At 37.5% G+C, this 18,138-nt stretch overlaps 1 protein-coding gene across 1 annotated transcript in view; it reads right to left on the reverse strand.

The window, feature by feature from the left end:
• Positions 1 to 460: 460 nt before the first annotated feature.
• The window catches only part of HTT (huntingtin), an 81,561-nt gene continuing 63,883 nt past the window's right edge, over positions 461 to 18,138 (reverse strand). Inside the window, exons 54-67 of the mRNA XM_030450412.1 lie at positions 17,906 to 18,006; positions 16,770 to 16,924; positions 16,258 to 16,397; positions 16,013 to 16,095; positions 14,293 to 14,423; positions 13,989 to 14,118; positions 13,051 to 13,206; positions 10,554 to 10,744; positions 9,260 to 9,374; positions 8,829 to 9,042; positions 8,364 to 8,469; positions 6,884 to 7,046; positions 6,263 to 6,423; positions 461 to 5,365 (exon numbers count right to left, since the gene is read on the reverse strand). Of these exons, the coding sequence (XP_030306272.1) occupies positions 5,152 to 5,365; positions 6,263 to 6,423; positions 6,884 to 7,046; positions 8,364 to 8,469; positions 8,829 to 9,042; positions 9,260 to 9,374; positions 10,554 to 10,744; positions 13,051 to 13,206; positions 13,989 to 14,118; positions 14,293 to 14,423; positions 16,013 to 16,095; positions 16,258 to 16,397; positions 16,770 to 16,924; positions 17,906 to 18,006 (2,060 nt within the window). The 3' untranslated portion in view covers positions 461 to 5,151. The remainder of the gene's footprint in view (positions 5,366 to 6,262; positions 6,424 to 6,883; positions 7,047 to 8,363; positions 8,470 to 8,828; positions 9,043 to 9,259; positions 9,375 to 10,553; positions 10,745 to 13,050; positions 13,207 to 13,988; positions 14,119 to 14,292; positions 14,424 to 16,012; positions 16,096 to 16,257; positions 16,398 to 16,769; positions 16,925 to 17,905; positions 18,007 to 18,138) is intronic.

Below are 18,138 nucleotides of genomic sequence, written 5' to 3' on the forward strand. Positions count from 1 at the left end.
TGAGTACTGCAAGAGATCCTCCAGTGTTCAGCAGCAGGACCACCCAGAAATTGAAGATCCAAGCCTAACAGCTGGGAAACCAAGCTTAGGCAAGTTAAACCATTTCTTCTCCTGTGTAACATTATTCCCTCCCAGGACTGTGGCAGATAAATGCACCCTCATTCACAAATACAGCTGTGCACTTAAATTTTGTGTTTTCTGACCTCATCTAGAATCCCAGAGATGTTTTTGCAAGCATGACTATTAGATACAATTAAAAGCTCAACTGTGATAGTTCTTTGTTAATTGCAAACAGCACTGTGATTATGAAGTACATCTGCATTTGCAGAGTTTAAGCATTTTTGCATATTTTTAAAATACTCCGTATTTGATCATTGCTGAAAAGAAGACACCAGGGAACAAACCTGTGGTATGAATGCATCGAGAACTTTTTCAAATAAACAGAGAAAAATCACTTACAGTAAGTTATATTTTATTTTCACTTTTCATTTCAATGTGCAGTATTTTCAGCATTATTTTTTAAAAACTTAAAACATACATCTAAAATCATATGCTCTCCTTTTCCTTTGAGTACAATTGCTTTTGTGGCCGGGGCTCCAAGCTTTCGCTCGTCATTGCCCTCAAACTCCAGAAGACACCAGCACAGGGTGCATGTCACACGTGGTTTACCTTATCCTTCTTCAGCTGACCCAGCTCCATGGTAATGCACACACAAACTGATGGGAATGATAAGTGCACCCAAAATGCACGTGACAAAACCAGCACATGCTTCACAAATGCTCTGCAGCATTTATACCCAGTTAAATTGCATATAGCAGAAGCTTGACATACAATAGCAGCTCTTCTGGGTATGACTGTGGGATTCTCACAATTTTTAATGGAGATTTTAAGGTAGCATGCACAAAGAGTTCACCTGAAATCTCAGTAATATGTAAAATTAGCACATCAGACTTCCCCAAAATTTTGCTACATTGCTTATTCTAGTTCTTACAGTTGCTTGCTTTCACTTTAAAATAACTAACCTACCTAAATAGTACCAAAGTACTTTGTTCTAACATTCATCAGTTGTATTCTTATAACCAAAATACTTTTTAAAGTAGAAGAGCAAAGCACCTGCCCTTGTCACTTAGTTGATTTCTACCTTTAGTAGAATGTTCAGTTGGGATTGTACATGGAAGAAGTCTGCTTCATGAAATGGATGTACTTGAATCAGTTACCTTTTTTTCTCCCACCCCATCACTTTCAACCACTGTGTAAGATGTTGAATGACCAAATTTAATTATACTTATTGCTGTATTTATTGCTCATTATACCCTTTTTTTTTTGTTTTAGTAAGCATAAATGCTTAGCCATGACAGGTCCATGAAATCTCAAGACATGAGAACAGTGACAGTCTTTGCAGTATTTTTGACACAACCTCCTTATCTGCTATATAAAGTTAACAGCCATTTAAAAACGAGAATGGAAAGACAGAATGCTTTTAAGGCAAACCTACTAAGTATCAACAAATAACTTTTAACCCAAAAGGTTCAATTTGTTTCTCACTTTGATCTAAATCTGTTCATCCATTACTCAGTGCTTTAGGAATGCTGTTGGTGGTTAAGAAATGAGCAGTATCTTGGTGCTGAGCACACATTCCTACTAAAGCAAAAGTAATACACAGTCATTTACTAGATGCTCTAGGCAAGAAATGATATCTGAAAATACACTTTAGAGAAGATTTAAATAAACTCAGTGGCAATGGGCATAATTTCAACTGGCGATGATCTTAAGTAGTAAAGAAAATACTTTGAATCCCACAAATAAGAACTGCTTCAAGAGTGGTCGCAGTTTCCAAATCTTTACTCTTGTACCCTGGGCAAGGAAGTGGGCATGAAATGCAATCAGACTTTTTTAATGGGCCTCAAAACTACACATGGCTAACTAGTTCTCAAAGGAGGGCCACATTTTAGATTCAGTAAAGCAGGTTCTTTGACAGCTGAATAATAAATGAAGTTTTAAACATTAACCCATCTTAAGCCTACTCCCAGCCATGCCATACCTCCAATCCTTCAACAGTGTAACGTAGCCAGCTCCACTGCAGAGCACATTAAAGAAACTGCTTTGGTTAGCCAGGACACCAAATGAAACATAAGTCTGAAGACAAAACATATTTCTAACCTGTTCACAATGAAAACCTTAACAGCCTGATTTTCTGAATTAGCTTTCTGTCTATATCAAGTTAAAAATTTTCTGTGAAATAAAACTTTGCCTTAAGTCAATCTCAGTGATTTTTTAGATTTTGTTTTTTTTTTGATAATCCAACATCATCTTTTCTTAGTAGCCACTGTATTGCTGTTACTGTCCCTATCCCATACCCCTGGGCTCTTGTCAGTAGAGGCAGGAAGGAATGATTTTAAATATGATTTCAATACAGAAATGAGGGTGGATAAAGTGTGTCTAGGAAGGAGACAGAAGTCTGCTGCCAGTGAAATGTGAGATTTGAAGCACTACTGCTGTGTGCACACACAACAGGAAGACCCTTAAGTTACACTCCCTTCAGTTCAATGAGAATTTCCTAAGAGGATATACGCCCTTCTTTACATGCTTGGGACATGTTTCAGGAGGCATACTATGACAAACCTGCAGGAAGAATTAAAACAGATGGAGTTGGTAATACCAGTAAATCTGCATGAGGTTGGAACCAACTGCGTCAGCTCTAAAGCTTGACTAGAAATAGGTACCACAAATGTTTGCCTGAAGGCATCAATGGGATTTTGAGGGAAGGGTGTTTTTCATCCAGCCATGCTGACTGCTTAAATCAATGTATTCCTTCACTGGCTTCAAAGATTCCGTGGCAAGCTCCATATTTGTTTGGTAAGTTTGAGAAAGGGGCTAGCTCCCATTATCCCAAGATAAAGTAACCAGCTGTTCTGTGTTAATCATGAGGAGCTTAAAACAATGAAGAATTTAACAGTTTGTAACACAACATACACTGTTATATGGTGAGAATGACTAATTTGATGTTTTAAAAATATACTAAAATCTATTTAAATTTTGGAAAATAGCTTACAAAAATATCTTCACTTAAACTATATATCATACAAAAACTGACTGGTGTGTGGGTTTACAGTACAAAATGATTACTGGTGGTTACAAAAGGGAAGAGTGATCTATACTGCCCTTAATGAAAGCACAGGGCATTACATCTCACTGCCTTGAATTAGTTTCTTACCAGAATTATGATAATTTCCAAATATAGCTCAAAAACTTTCAAACAGTATCTATTTTATTAAACCTTTTCCTGAAGTCCTGTTCAGTTTCTTTTAAAAACCACCACAGTGCTGTGGCCCAAGAAAGAAGAGTAACCCAGCTAAGGGCAGAAATAAATGCTCTAGATAGTAAGATCTGCAGAGTGCTAAATACAGCAACATCTACATCAGTTGTTTCTACTGCCCATACCATTGGTTTCATCTACCATAAGAGGAAGTGACACCAGCAGATAATTCCTTTGTAACCAATTTATGGGCAGAAGCAACAATTTTTGGTCTACGTTGAAATTAGTTTAAATACAGGGGTTTTAATAAATACAAATATACACATCTGTATACAATAAATGTTCTCACATGTGTATAATTTCAACATATACAATATATACAGAAATACATACAGTACATGCTCCTCCTGACAACACCATCTCATTTTTCCGAGTGTCACCAAAAGGTGTGACAAGAAAATGAAGAGAGGTTAAATATAGCATGTGACTGACTGAGAACCAAGGTAAATTGTGCTAGATGCACGGGTGGCAAGTAAAAGCTAAATCTGGCCCTGTGTAGTGTCCTAAAATTTGTGGACATGTGTATTGTGTTTGTGCCTAAAGCATTATGTATACAACAGGTAATAACACCATACAGGTAATCTACCACCAAAGCCAGTTCCAAAGTAGACTATAAGCAGCCTTCTGATTCTTAATTACCATCATTAATTTGTTGAAATGAGTGGCTTGAATCCAGATGACTCCGTGGCCTCAGTTAGGAAAGCTCAAATGGTTTTGACTACTAGGGATCTTGCACCATTTTGTCTCTTAAAATGCTGTGCAGCAGGTAAGAGCATTTTCTTAAGTTAAAGACTGATCCTAGTAACTAGTCCTCTCTTTTACTGCTGTGTCTCAAAATAAAGGAATTCCAATGAAAACTATAGTAAAGTGGGTCACAAGAATGCCTCCTTATTACTGTTTCTCAAGACAAATTAATCAACATATTCCAGTTTTAAAGCACTTTAAGAAAAGGTGAGATGCAAAACAAGATGTAATCTGTACAGTAAGATGGATTTTCAAAAGGAACATGAATTCAAGCACAAGGGAAAAACCATGAGAACAATACAGACGTCAAGACATTCAGTTGCATGGCTTCTGTTCATCTCAAATTACAGCACAGTTCATGCACCGCACATCTTACAATTTTACATACTGTACATGATATAGAAATATTTAAATTAAAATTAATTTTACTGATATACTGTACTCAAATTTTAAATCCTGAGAAGAAAAAAGAAAAATGTCCGGTTAGGTATGTGCACTAGATCTCCAATGCCACCAACACATACACCACAGGATATCAGAAAGTCTGGAGACAGGAATTACATGCTGGAAGTGTAACTCATGAAAGCTATTTTCTCTTTTCCTTGTTTGGGAGAGACATTAGGAAATAATTTCTATTCTGTACTACACAACAGTATATACAGGTACATAAAATGATGAAGTTGCTAATGACTGCAGCTTGCAATAAGAGTGTCTCTGTCAGTTACCAGCTGCAATACTGTTCCAGCTGCAGCTGAACATTAGGAAGAAGAGAAATACCAGTTACCCTGCATGTAGCAATTGCTTGTATTTTACAGTTTGTAAATGTGTCTCAGGTTAATCCCACTTGACTTGAAAAACAATGATGTACTTCTTTCCCCTCACAGGTGCCTGGTGTCAAGAACAAGAACTATGCTAGATTTTTCAGGTGATTTCCAGTGCTGCAGAGCATTTGTCCATGCATTCTGGAAGTGAAACGGACAGGTCCATATTTATCACAAATGCAACCCCAGACACTTTCTTGATCTTGCATTCCATAAAATTCATACCAGATTCCAAGGCTAGTCATGCAGTTCCATTACATTTCAGGGTGTTCAACATGCTGTGACCTTGTGGACATTCTGCAAACAAGTGAGGAGGCGATGATAGGGAGTTCCTGGAGATGCCACCACCTCAAACACTGACTGGAATGCCCTGCGATCCAACTCTTCATCTATTTGGTGCCGGTAAAAGTCTATGGCCACCAAACAGAAGATGTTAACATCCACTTGCTCAGATTTTCCCATCCTGCTGATAATGTGTGGAAGACTGAAATAAAAGTTAAGGTCATAATATGACAGAAGTTCCTAATCTTTTGGTATAGCATTTTAAACACTGTCCTCCAATAAGATGGTGTGGGGGTTTTAAGTTCACTAAAGTGTTACAGTACAAAATGAGTGTTGCTGCAGAAATCCTATTTCTTCAGTAACTTCACACAATCTCTTCTGGCCAGAAATTCATTTTAACCTAGCAGTGACTTTATCCACTGAAGCAATCAGCACCATGGCCGCAACTGTTTACAGCTAAAGAGCACTGCTGAGATTAAAAACCATTAGGAAGTTTCAAACATGATGTATGCCCACTTTCTTTGCCCAGTCATGAAATAAAACAGTTGTTTTTGTTTGTTTTTAAATAAACCCAGCACAGATTAACACCTATGTCTTTTGGTTGTTACAACTTATTTGGTGGATGTCATTTCATTTTCAAAGCACACCGACACTGCACTGCACCTCCAGGAAGACACCTGCAAAATACAGGTTGTATGTGGAGATATTTTCTTGAATTTGAGTTTTTTCTCTTTTTAAATTATATTTTATCCTGCAAAAGGAATATATAGCGAAGCTTTTAAAAGTCACAGAAAAGGTATCTGGTGAAGTCCTTCGGAGTAAGGACTTTCTCAGTTGTCTAGCATAGTTACAAGCAACAGACCATAAAACAGTATTTCCAGGTAACTTCATTCTCAAAATATTTTAAAAGTTGTTTTTTTTTTTTTTACCCTCAAACCTAATGCACCAATAGCACAGACATGCATGCCACTGCTACCTGCAGTAAATCTGCCTGTTTTGTGTGCTGATCTTTTAGTCTTACCCTTCAAAGCTACCAATGCGCTTTACAGCATCACAGTATTTACACAAAAATGGCACACATTCAGGTTTTTTAGGATACATTGCTGAAATCCATTGACTGGTGGAAGCACTGACAAAAAAACAGGAAAGACTCCACATTGCCATTGCCACAGGTGTTCTTTGTGTAAAGTTAGAGAGAGACAGCATCACCCAGTCACGGACCATTGAGGACTGTCCAGTGCTATGTAGTGTCTGAAATACCTGCAAAAATATTTTACACAGGAATAAAGACATGATAGATGGACAGAGGAAAGAGTTTAGTTTCTCCTGTCTACAAAGGTTTGAGGTTCACTGTAAGTAGGTGCTTAAGAGCAAAATATCAAGGAGCTTCAGTCCACAGAAGCTTGACTGTAGAGTTCACAAGGCCAGATAACTTGGCTCCTTGAGTTGTAAAAAGTCTGAATGCCAGGATCCTAACTATTAATTTTATCTTTATTTTCCCATTATCAGGCATTGAACTGTACTGCTGTGAGCTTTGTCTTCTGAGCAACACGGAAAGCTAGAACCATCATGTCACCCCAAAGACAGCTCTACAACAGTACAGATCAATCACTACAAAAGGTTTATTAGCTCTAACAAAACTGGTATTTGCCCTTCTGATTGAGCTGTCAGTTACTTAAGAAGTCTTCTGAAACATTTAAGGAAATAATATAAACACTACCTTATAAACTACAGTTGCCATGAATTGCGGATAAGGTTGCTGATTGGATAGAAATTCTCCAATAACTTTATTCATTACATCTTGTGGAGGGAAAAAGTCATCAAGGAACTGTGGAAGGATCCGAGCCACCACTCTAGCTTCAAAAGGAAATCCCCTCCTGATCCTGAAAATAATGGAAGAGAACATATTTTATTATTGAATTCCAATTAATATCTCATTCTTTTCCAATTTAATTAGAATCAGAAAGAACTTATTTTCATCTGTAGACAGGCAAAATAATTCTTCAACACTTAGGAATCTATCTTCATGTAATCTTACTCCAACAGTCTACCTAAAAAAGTCTATCAAAGCTTTTATTGGCAGTTATTACAGGTGCTGTGTCCTCACCCTCTTTTTTTTTTCTTTTTTTTTTTTGCATCAGAAAAAAGATTTATTACAAGGGATGAAAAAACTGAAGAACAAAATACAGGGAGATTACTGATCCTAGTTATAAGAGAAACTACCATTTATAAGCAAAACATTAATTTCCATTGATAAAATCTTTGCATATTTTTTCATTCAAGACCAGAATGATCAATATATTGAATATACTGAATAGAGGAAAAGCAAGTTGTGCTGCACTATAAAGAAGAGAAAAGAAACTCCAAAAAATTTTAGTTCAGTAATCCTGACTGGAAAATCTTCCTAATAAAGGCTGCATCTGCAAGATGAGAATTATCATCGTGTGGGTATTTCCTGCAAAAGCTATTTTCTGCTCATAGTATTCATGGGTTTTTTGCTAACTCTTAGGAGTGGTATTTTCAAATGCACTCAAGCACTGCTCTAGTTGTGTTCTGAGTGCAGAAGTGAAACCATCCAGTTTTATGGAAAAACCACTTGAACACTTTAAAATATGCAAACCATTACCCCACAAACTACTATGTAAAATCTAACATGCTATGCTCACTTAAGACAGCTTGAGATTGTCAGATCAAAACAGGGGCTTTGAAATATGTCCATTAAATGAGTTCCATGTGAATAGAGAAGTTTTACTGTACCCTTCCACTGCAATTACTTAACAGCCTTAGAAAGAGCAATAGTTGGGTGGGGGAAGGGGAAAGAAGTTTTAAACTCTTGTGGTGGTTTGAAAGATTATTTCCCATAAACTGAATTTATATCCTCGATTATGCAGAAGACATCCTGAGAAGCACTTAGGAGTTTGACCTGAAGGGAGCTGGAAATACATTTATAAGTGTTACGGTTTGTGCAACATACAGTATCAGTTAAGACATGTCTGTTTTCCATTTACATTCCTGTACATTTCTGCTGCCTTCAGCAATTCCATCAGCCTTACTGTGTATATTAGAAGTATCGATTTTAAGCAATGGTAAGCAGAGAAACATTCATTAAATATTAGAACTGTCAAACAGAGAAGTGATCACACAATGCCAAACAGAATTATTTCCCTTCCAGTGCCCCACTACATGTTTTATCCTCTTACCTATCAAAAAGGACAGATACTCGTTCCATAGCTACAATCACAGATTCACTGTCAGGAGCAGCAGGATTTACATCTGTGTTACGACTCGGGCTGATTTTTTCCTTTCCTGAATCAAAATAATTTGTTACAAGTTTACTGTGAATGCTAGAATGACATCTTTTCATCCTTAATATATATGAAAAAAATACATTAAGAAAATGAGCACTTTTCGTAAGCTAGTGTCTCAGCACATCAAATGACTAAAAAAAGCAAATACAAAATCCCAGAATGGTCATGGTTGGAAGGGACCTCTGGAGATCATCTAGTCCAACCCACCTGCTAAAGCAGGTTCACCTAGAGCATGTTGTACAGAATCATATCCAGGTGGGTTTTGAGTATCTCCAGACAAGGAGACTCCATAACCAATCTGGAGAGCTTGTTCCTGTGCTCAGTCACCCTTGAAGAAGTTTTTCCTCATATAAATACCTGTGTACATGCAAGTCAGCATTAATCCAAGTGCTGCCATTGCTCTGTGGGGACTCTGCACATTCACTCTGTCAACACTCAGTTTAACTAGGGATTCACTATCCAGCCTGGAAAGCTGCTCTGAGAGAAGGAGTCGTTCTAATCCTCTCAGGACACAGTGATAAATAACTGATGGTGTTGACTCATCACTCCCAGACACCATGACTCCACACATCTGAAATAAAGCAAAAAGCCAACTGTTTCTGAGATGCATTTAGGTCATCTTCTAGCACCATATTACTGCACTGAGTATGGAACTGCAACATGTATTAGGACAAATTGATCAAACCAAACCCAAAAGCACACCTACCCCAAAATAATCACCTTAAGTGTTAAAGGTGTGGTGATCCCCAGTTACATGAACACCTATGACTGAAGGCATCACAACATACCTGTATAATTCCTGCAGAGAATTCAGGCCCTACATCAAGTGGGTAATTCTCAATCAAATAGAAAGCAGCTGCACACATTACCAAAATGTGCTGTTGGTTATGGATATTCACACAACTGTAAATAAGCAAAAACAGTAGTGGTCACTTACATCAGAGCTGTCTAGGTCACAAAGAAAATGTAAACAATACTTAGAAACACTAAGTATTTTTTCACATTAAATTTATGCAATTTTAAAAATCACACAAAATATAATCAAGATGACATAAAAGAGCACTTTGTCATGGTTTAACCCCAGCTGGCAAATAAGCCCCACAGAGCTGCCTGGTCACTCCCCTAGTGGGACTGGGGAGAGAATCAGAAAACTCTGAGAAAACTCATGGGCTGGGATAAAGACAGTTTAATAGGTAAAGCAAAAGCCACACAGGCAAAAGAAAACAAGGAATTCATTCACTGCTTCCCATTGGCACGCAGGTTCAGCCATCTCCAGGACAGCAGTGCTCCACCACGCACAATAGTTACTTAGGAAGACAAATGCCATCACTCTGAATGTCCCCCCTCTTTCTTCTTTCTTCCTGCAGCTGTATATACTGAGCATGATGTCATACAGTGTGGAATATTCCTTTTGTCAGCTGGGGTCAGCTGTCCCATCTGTCTACTCCCAGCCTCTTGTGCACCCCCCCAGCCTGCTCACTGGTGGGGTGAGAGGCAGAAAAGGTCTTGATTCCTTGTGAGCACTGCTCAACTGTAACTGAAATATCCCTGTATTAACACCACTGCTTCCAGCGAAAAAACAAAACAAGCCCATCCAAGCTACTATGGAGAAAATTAACTCCATCCCAGCCAAAGCCAGCACACACTTGTTATCACAGAAATCTAGTGAAATACAAGAAATTTTTCAGCAATATAATTACAAACTACCACTACCTGACTTTTTCAGAAAAAATAAACTTCATTACTGATCTTGCAAGTCTTATTCTGAGTACACCTTTGGGCAGAAAAATAAGGTTTAGATAACCCAATTAACCAGGGACTAAAATTTTCTTACCCTTATTCTTACCCTTTCTTACCCTTTTGAGCTAACAGTTTTCTTACCCTTACATATCCTTTTGCTTCTGTAAATCAAACCTAAAATTGGCTGATAAGCTTCATTTTTGAGATTTTAATGAAAATGCCAAAACTTGCTTGATACAACAGCCCGTTCTAAAATGTACTGACAACAGCAAACCATGAAGAGTCCTGTTGTTCACCCATAAGCATGCAACACTTCAAGGTGGGGAGGAGGAGGAGTCTTACTGTGCTACTCCTCTCAAATTGGAGAGTAGATACTCGCTGATAATTGGAATGAGTTGCTTTGCTGTCTCATCAAGCAAGTCACACTCAAGGATATAAAGAATTCCATGCAGAGCTCCAATCCGACTTGGCATGTGGGTGCTTCTTAGGGTTGATTCCAGCAGTCGACTTACTGGCTCAGCCACAGCTTTATCCTAATAAATCCAACAAGAATATTCATTAGAAGTCAACATTGGTTTAATACTGGAGACTCCTGTCATTTGCAAATACTTGGAACACATTAAAGAGCAGAAAATTTGGCGTGAAACAGAGCCTGGCTTAAAACTACTTTGAATCAAGTGCCACAAGATTAATATAATCAGATAAGAAATGACTTGAAGATTAACTGGTACACTGATGCTACTTCGTTTTACCTGTAAAAGGCTAACTTGTAATTTAAAGCCAAAAGAAAAAAGACACAAGATAAGCTTTAGTTCAGTAAATAACACATGCCAATAAGAATTCTCACATGTAGAACTTGGATGGCTGGAATTTTCTGACCTTCCAGCAAAGGATGTTTGTCTGAGACTGACTTGTAGATCCCTACAGTCTACATCCAAAAGAATACTCTGTCCATCCACTCAATTCATAGTACACTGTTTCATTTACCTGTTCTCCAAGACCACCAGCACTCAGACATACATATCTTTCTCTCCAACAGTCCCATGATCAAGATGAGGTGATTGAAAACCCTCAGTAAGTTTGCAGATGATACCAAGTTGGGTGGAAGTGCTGATCTGCTTGAGGGTAGGAAGGTACAGAGGGCATGTTGGATGAATGGGTTAAAGCCACTGTAAGAGGCTCAACACAGCCAAGTGCCACGTCCTGAACTTGGGTTTCAACAACCCCAGGCAACACTGCAGGCCTGGGGAAAAGTGGAAAGCTGCCCAGTGGAAAAAGCATATGAGGGTGTTGGTTGATAGCTGGCTGAATGTGAGCAAGCAGTGTGTCCAAGGTGGCCAAAGCAGCCAACAGCATCCTGGCTTGTACCAGAAACAGTGTGGCTAGCAGGAGAAGGGCAGAGATTGTGTGCCTGTCCTCAGCACTGGTGAGGCCACACCTCAAGTACTGTGCTCAGTTCTGGGCCCCTCACTGCAAGAAAGACACTGAGGGTCTGGAGTGAGTCCAGGGAAGAGCAACAAAACTGGTGAAGGGTCTGGAGAACAAGTCCTGTGAGGAGCAGCTGAGGAAACTGAGGTTGTTTAGTATGGAGAAAACAGAGGCTGAAGGGAGACTTTATTGTTCTCTACAACAACCTGAAAGGAGGTTGTAGCGAGGTGGGTGTCAATGTCTATTGCTTGTTACTTCGTCAAAGAGAACGAGGAAATGACCTCGAGGAAATGGCCTCAAGCTGCATCAGGGGAGGTTTAGACTGGATATAAGGAAATATTTCTTCACTGAAAGGGTTACCAAGCATTGAAACAGGCTGCCCGGGAAGTGGTCAAGTCATGCTACCTCCCTGGAACTGTTACAAGACAGGTATGTGTGGTGCTCAGGGACACCGGAGCGGCCAACTTGGTAGTGTTAAGTTAATGGCTGCACTCTATGAGCTTCAGATCAAGCAGCTCTTGATGGAATTAACCTTTTTTTCCCCTCCCACTAACTATTACATTCAGCTGTTAGTTTGTGAGGTGTTAGTTCACTGAGGGGGAAATTATGGCCTACTGAGGACAATCTGATCTCTAAAGTGCTTCTCTATGTTTGTCATCACTTTGACAGCCTTCCCTTGCACAACTGCTGCTACAAAAGCGACTGGAAACCCTACCCCAAATCTTTCAACATTTTTCTTATCATTCTTAACCATACAGTTTCATATCAGCCTCACACAGACTCTTACAAATGCTAACTTCGTCCAAAAGAATTTGTATTTTTTTTTTCCTAAATAATCCCATTCTGAAATATCCATTTAAAAATACTACTGGCTCTACAGATTTAAAGACAGCGACACATTTAATTGAAAAACTTGCATTAATTATGTTATTTTCCTAAATACAGAATGAGGCAGTCCCCATGACAGTGAAGAGTGATGGAAACAAAAGGGTTATCTATCATGCTATGCATTCATCACACACACTTCACCAGCCTCTCCCAAGTTTACAGTCATCCCCTTGTAACACAAATCTAGCAATAACTGTTCCCCAGTCTTCACCTGTGGCCTGAAATGTAACAAAGGAGTCCAGGGAAAACGTAACACTCAATTGAGATAAACAAAACACACATATTAAATTAAGCTTACACGTCAAAAATCACAAAACAAACCAATGTTTTTGTTTGATGTTTCACAACCTCTGAAATCCCAGAATAATACCCTACTCCTTCTTATAGCCATGTAGTTCACCTAACGTATTTTCTTAGGGACAAACCACTCTCACCATATACATCAGATTTTGCAGCAGAAGGTAAGGATGAGTTAACCCAGACACTCAAGAATTTGCAACAGGCTTCCATGAAAATTTCTTACCATTCCAAGAACAGCAGCAGCTTTACAAGTGGCTGGTATCAAATACTGTACAAGAATCTCATCTTCTGATGGATGCACCTTTCGCAGTTCTGTCAATGTTGTATACATCATCTCAAACTGATTCCTTTCTGTAAATAAGTCTGATACTGCCAGAAGCTGTACACAAATAAAATTTGAATATAACAAAACCCATTGGCAGACAGTCAAAAATTGACTGTCCCTTCTGTTATAATTTTTAGGGAAAGATTCCTTGATCAATCTATTAAATACAAAAAATTAACTTCAATGTTTGAAATAACTACTGTTAACTTGTCCAAAATTAATTCCACCATCCATATCAAATAATTACCTCCAAATAATCCTTTTTCCCAAGAGTTACAAAACCAAATCCACTATAGTAAGTAATTCTAGGAAATGAACAAATGTTGCCATTTACAATGTACTAGAATATCCCACAGCACACAATATACAGTCTTTTGCAAGGCTAGTTTCATTTTACATCTTTTTTGGTAGTGAATAATGATTATTAAGACACATTCCACACCTTTGTTAGTTATGTTTGGTTTTAGATTGCAGTAGCAAATTTAATCCTCTAATACATTGTTGTTCCATCTTCATTTTTTTACAAAGAGATAGGATAAGCAAAATTCTGACATTTACTTTCAGCAAGTTGTCAAGTAAAATAACTCCCTATAGCATTAAGTGACAATAAACTGTTTGCAATGTAGTAGCAGAATATGCAATCTATATGCTTATACAATTTAAAGTATTATAACATTATAGTTGTTCAAGTCATATTTCTGCATTGCCCATTTCACAGCACTGGCAAGACTCATCAGTGTTCCCATATATTAAAAGCAGCCTTACAAATGTTGCTTAGCTCTGAACAGTTGCTACCACACACTCATTTATGACTCCGAGTAACGACTCTGACTCACCGATCGCACCACTTCACTTATCAGGATGACTGGTGTCCTCTTGCTGGGGTTTGATGGTAAGATCCACTGACTGTACAGTTCAAGCAAGAACTGAGAACAAGAATGTATATCTACACCAGCACGGTGTTTCCTGCAAGGCACAATAAGCAAGTGTTGAAATGGCTCTTCTTAAACTTTGCTAAAATATTTGACTTGAAATAGTTATTTACCAGCATCCAATTTATAAAGCCAGATTATTGAACTTGGCACGAAGAGATAAAAGCTTATTGATAAACCAAAGGAGAGACAAGAAAAAAAAAGACACCTGGTGTTAACAGGAGAGGTTGGTGGTGAGGAAGGAACAGGTATGTCATTCTCATCTTCTTCATCCTCACCCCACTCTTCTTCTCTCAGTGGAGTGATATTATTTCCTAACCATATGGAGTGTATAGAGACCTTGCAACACAACAATTAAAAAAAAAAAAAAAGAAAACCAAATAGAACAGAAGACACTTAACACCCTTGCAGTCACATTACAAAATTTAGTAGTCTGATATATTTTTCATTTAAATGAAAGACAGCAAACACATGGCCTCAAATCACATTTATATAAACTGCACATCAGTTAATATTTTGGTTTTTAAAACTCTTTTTCAACATTTTAGTTTAACTGATTTTAAAGTGTGTGGCACAGCAAAATCAGCAGCATCATGTGCTTAGTACAGCAATACAGGTGATGCTGAAAGGTGATGATGTCAATCATGCAGATGTGCACCATTGTCTCAAAGTCAACACATTAGACAAAATCTGAAACAAAGTATAAATATTTACAGGTCTTATTGAGCAAGAAAATATTTCAGAAAGAACTGTGACAACTGAAGTTCAACAGAAAACCCATTCCTAACTCTTCTCAAACCATAACTCAGTGTACCTGACTGCAATATACCTTTCTTTTGAAATCAGACATGATTGACTTTGACTTATTCTACATAAACACTTATATACAAAGAAGAAAACTTCTCAGTTCTTTAAGTTTGCTTTACAAATTTAAAGTTTCAGAACAGTAAGACCTGCTGTTAGCATTTCATAACCGCTCTTAAGATTCCAAAACAAAATCAGCACTTCCTGTATTTCAACACAGATATCATTTTTGTTGAAGTTACTTATCTTACATAGCTCAAGACTTCCTTCTTAGACAAAACTTCACCCTAAAGTAGAATTCTCTCATGTTAAACAAAAATATACAAGCTTATTTTTTTCACAAGCAGGATGTCTAATGCCTAGTATTGTTATAAAGTTACAGTTTTTGTAAATAGCACATTGGCTCTGTAAACCTGCACATACTGAACTTCCAAGTAATTTAGAATTTCAAGAGAACATATGGACTCCTAGAGACAGAAAAGTGATTGTTTAGTCTTCCCTATGCAAAAGATTCACTAAAAAAGTAATGTCACCTGAGTTTACTTTAAGATTTTTTCACTAATACATAACATCCAAATAGTGAAGCAAATATTACATATAAAAGTTACATATAACTGTGTAAAGATTGATTTTTCAAGGAGAATTTTTCATAGAGATAACTGAATCAGGACTATTTTTTAATTAACTGAATGTAGTGCTAATTTTCCAACTAACACAACTCATTTTAGTGAAGTAAAATTTATGTCCTGGCACTGGGTTTACCTGAAAAAAACCACCATTGCTTATTTTATGTCCAGTGATTTTTCATTTCCTAAGGACTACTGCAAGCATGTAATAGCAAATTAAAATCCAGTAGTAAAGTGGAAAATAACACTACAAGGGCTCTTTAACATTCAGGGCTAAAAAGGACAAGTCAATACCTGGCTCACAAGTAGACCTCACACACACAAGCAAAAATATCTATGAGAGGTGAGATGCCTGGCTGAGAGAGTCACCAAGTAATGATGTGCACCATTCAGAGCTTTTAGTTTACATTTGATGTTAAGAAATACCTCTTAACTGAATTGTCACAAACTGAAAGAAAGGTAATAAAAGTCAAGTTTAAAGTTCAGCTTTTAACAAACCTGTCCCAGTTTATAATCCATATCTCCTATTTCTCGTTCAGTATTGATCTGCAATAAGAGCTTTTCATGACTGATAAGGGCACCTATAGCAAAGAAAGGAGACAAATTTTTAAAACATGCATAACAAAGTAGATATGAAAATGGCTTTCAAAAACCCTGCATTTCAAATAAATTCCTAAAAGTGCATTTTCTAGTTTTTAAATGTAATTCAATTTTCCCTTCCACCCCCCTCCCCAAGAACTTACCTGTAGTAGCAGGAGAAAGTGATGGAACAGGGTCCCAAGCTTGGTACAAGTGATGAGTAGCTATATTATCTCTCTTAGACACCATTGCTTGGATTTCCCGTTCAACAATTCCCCTGATAACACTTAACTTCCTCCCAAACCTGCAAGCCCAAAAATCAAATTAAGCACATTTTTCCTTCAAAATTTTTATTCAAGACTGATCAGCTTACTCTGCAATGCCTATGCTTGTTTTCATTTTCAGGGATAGTAAGACTCAGGAATGCTGAGAAATATTCTCTGCACACTGTTTACCAAATTTTAATAAAACATTGTGTTTTTCATATATTGCCTTAAAGAACAGCTGGTTCATGATGGTGTGTCCATGTAACTTCTATGTAAACACATCCACCCCTCTACACTCTTGCTGCAAAAATACAATCTACACATTTTTGCTACAGCTAGATTAAGCAATTGTAATTATGTATTAATGACAAGGGTAACTTCTATGCATTTTAGAGCTAGTAAAAGTGTACCTTGTGTCCAGAGCTTTTAAAGCTTTGTTGCGGGGCTGCTGTTCCAAGCAGCTAACAGCTGGATTGCCTGCAACAGGTATTGTCATTGCACTCAACACCAAGGAAGTTATGGCTTGTACTGCAAGAACATTAATTTGGGTCCTCTCTGTATCTTCCTGTAAAATGAACTGACTGTAATTTGAATTGTAAAAAAAAAAAAAAAGTAAAAAAAATCCTGAAAGCCCTGAGTATCAATTTGTCACCTTCCATTCTACATTATCATCCCTACATTGAAACTTCCTCCCATCCAGAAATCTCACTCACAATGCATAGAAGGTACTGTGCCTGTAGCAGCAATACATCCTTCCACTTCATCAGCCATTCCGCATGCATCCTCTCTTACCCCAACAGCATTAAAAACCCCTAGATGTTCATTTCAGAGCATTCAGTTTCTTTGTTTGCATCTACCCATCATTACCTATAGAAACAAAGCATCAAGTAAGACCAATTCCAAGCTGGAAACTTTTCAGAGGAAGATCCCTGTTAGCTGTTCCTGTTCAGGAACAAAACTCAACCTTATCATGAATTTTCAGCAGCATGTTTCTGGGCATCACTATCCAGATGCATTCAATGTTTCTTCTAAAACAAGATGCTACACATTTGCTATTTAGCACCACTGTAAAAGTGTGAGAAAACTGCAACAAAACTTCCTTATAGTATTTTGTTTAGATTCAGCCTGGTATTCATACTTGAGGCACCAGCATTTTTCCCCAGTAGAAATATTTTACCAAAATATCTTACCAAAGAAAGTCCCCTCGAAGTTTGATTATTAGTACAGATATTTGCAGCAATATATAATAGTTACAGTAATTAGTATATTTCCTGAAGGCACAGTTCTCTCACACACCATTTCTTTTGAAGTTTTTGGAGTTCCTATTGTGCCTAAAGCCAAACATCTAATCAAGGAAACTTTGAAGTGTGTGCACATTGAGTGACATACCAATATGAAGTTGAAAAAGCTTGACTAAAATTTTTCCATACTATTTACATGCTTGCAGAAGCTTAGTCAAAATATCCATGCTTTACACGTTTACTAATACAAATATTTTTCTTAGTTCAATTAAAATTTAGTTAAAATTATCAGTGAATGACATTACCTCTTGTTGGTTCTCCTCTTGGTCCATTACAATAGGTTGACTTACAAGCACACCAAGCAAAGTGGCCCAAGTCTCTTCAAATTGAGTACGGCTGATCCATCCTATGGAAGTATGAGACAGCCACTCATGTTTTAACACAAACTTGTACATGGAATAGTATTAAGAAATGGCACACTGTTTCAACAGATTTAATTTTATGAACTTCCTATTTGATTCAGCATTTTTTAAAATGA

The sequence above is a fragment of the Calypte anna genome, chromosome 4B (genome assembly GCF_003957555.1).
Source record: "Calypte anna isolate BGI_N300 chromosome 4B, bCalAnn1_v1.p, whole genome shotgun sequence".
NCBI lineage: Eukaryota > Metazoa > Chordata > Aves > Apodiformes > Trochilidae > Calypte > Calypte anna.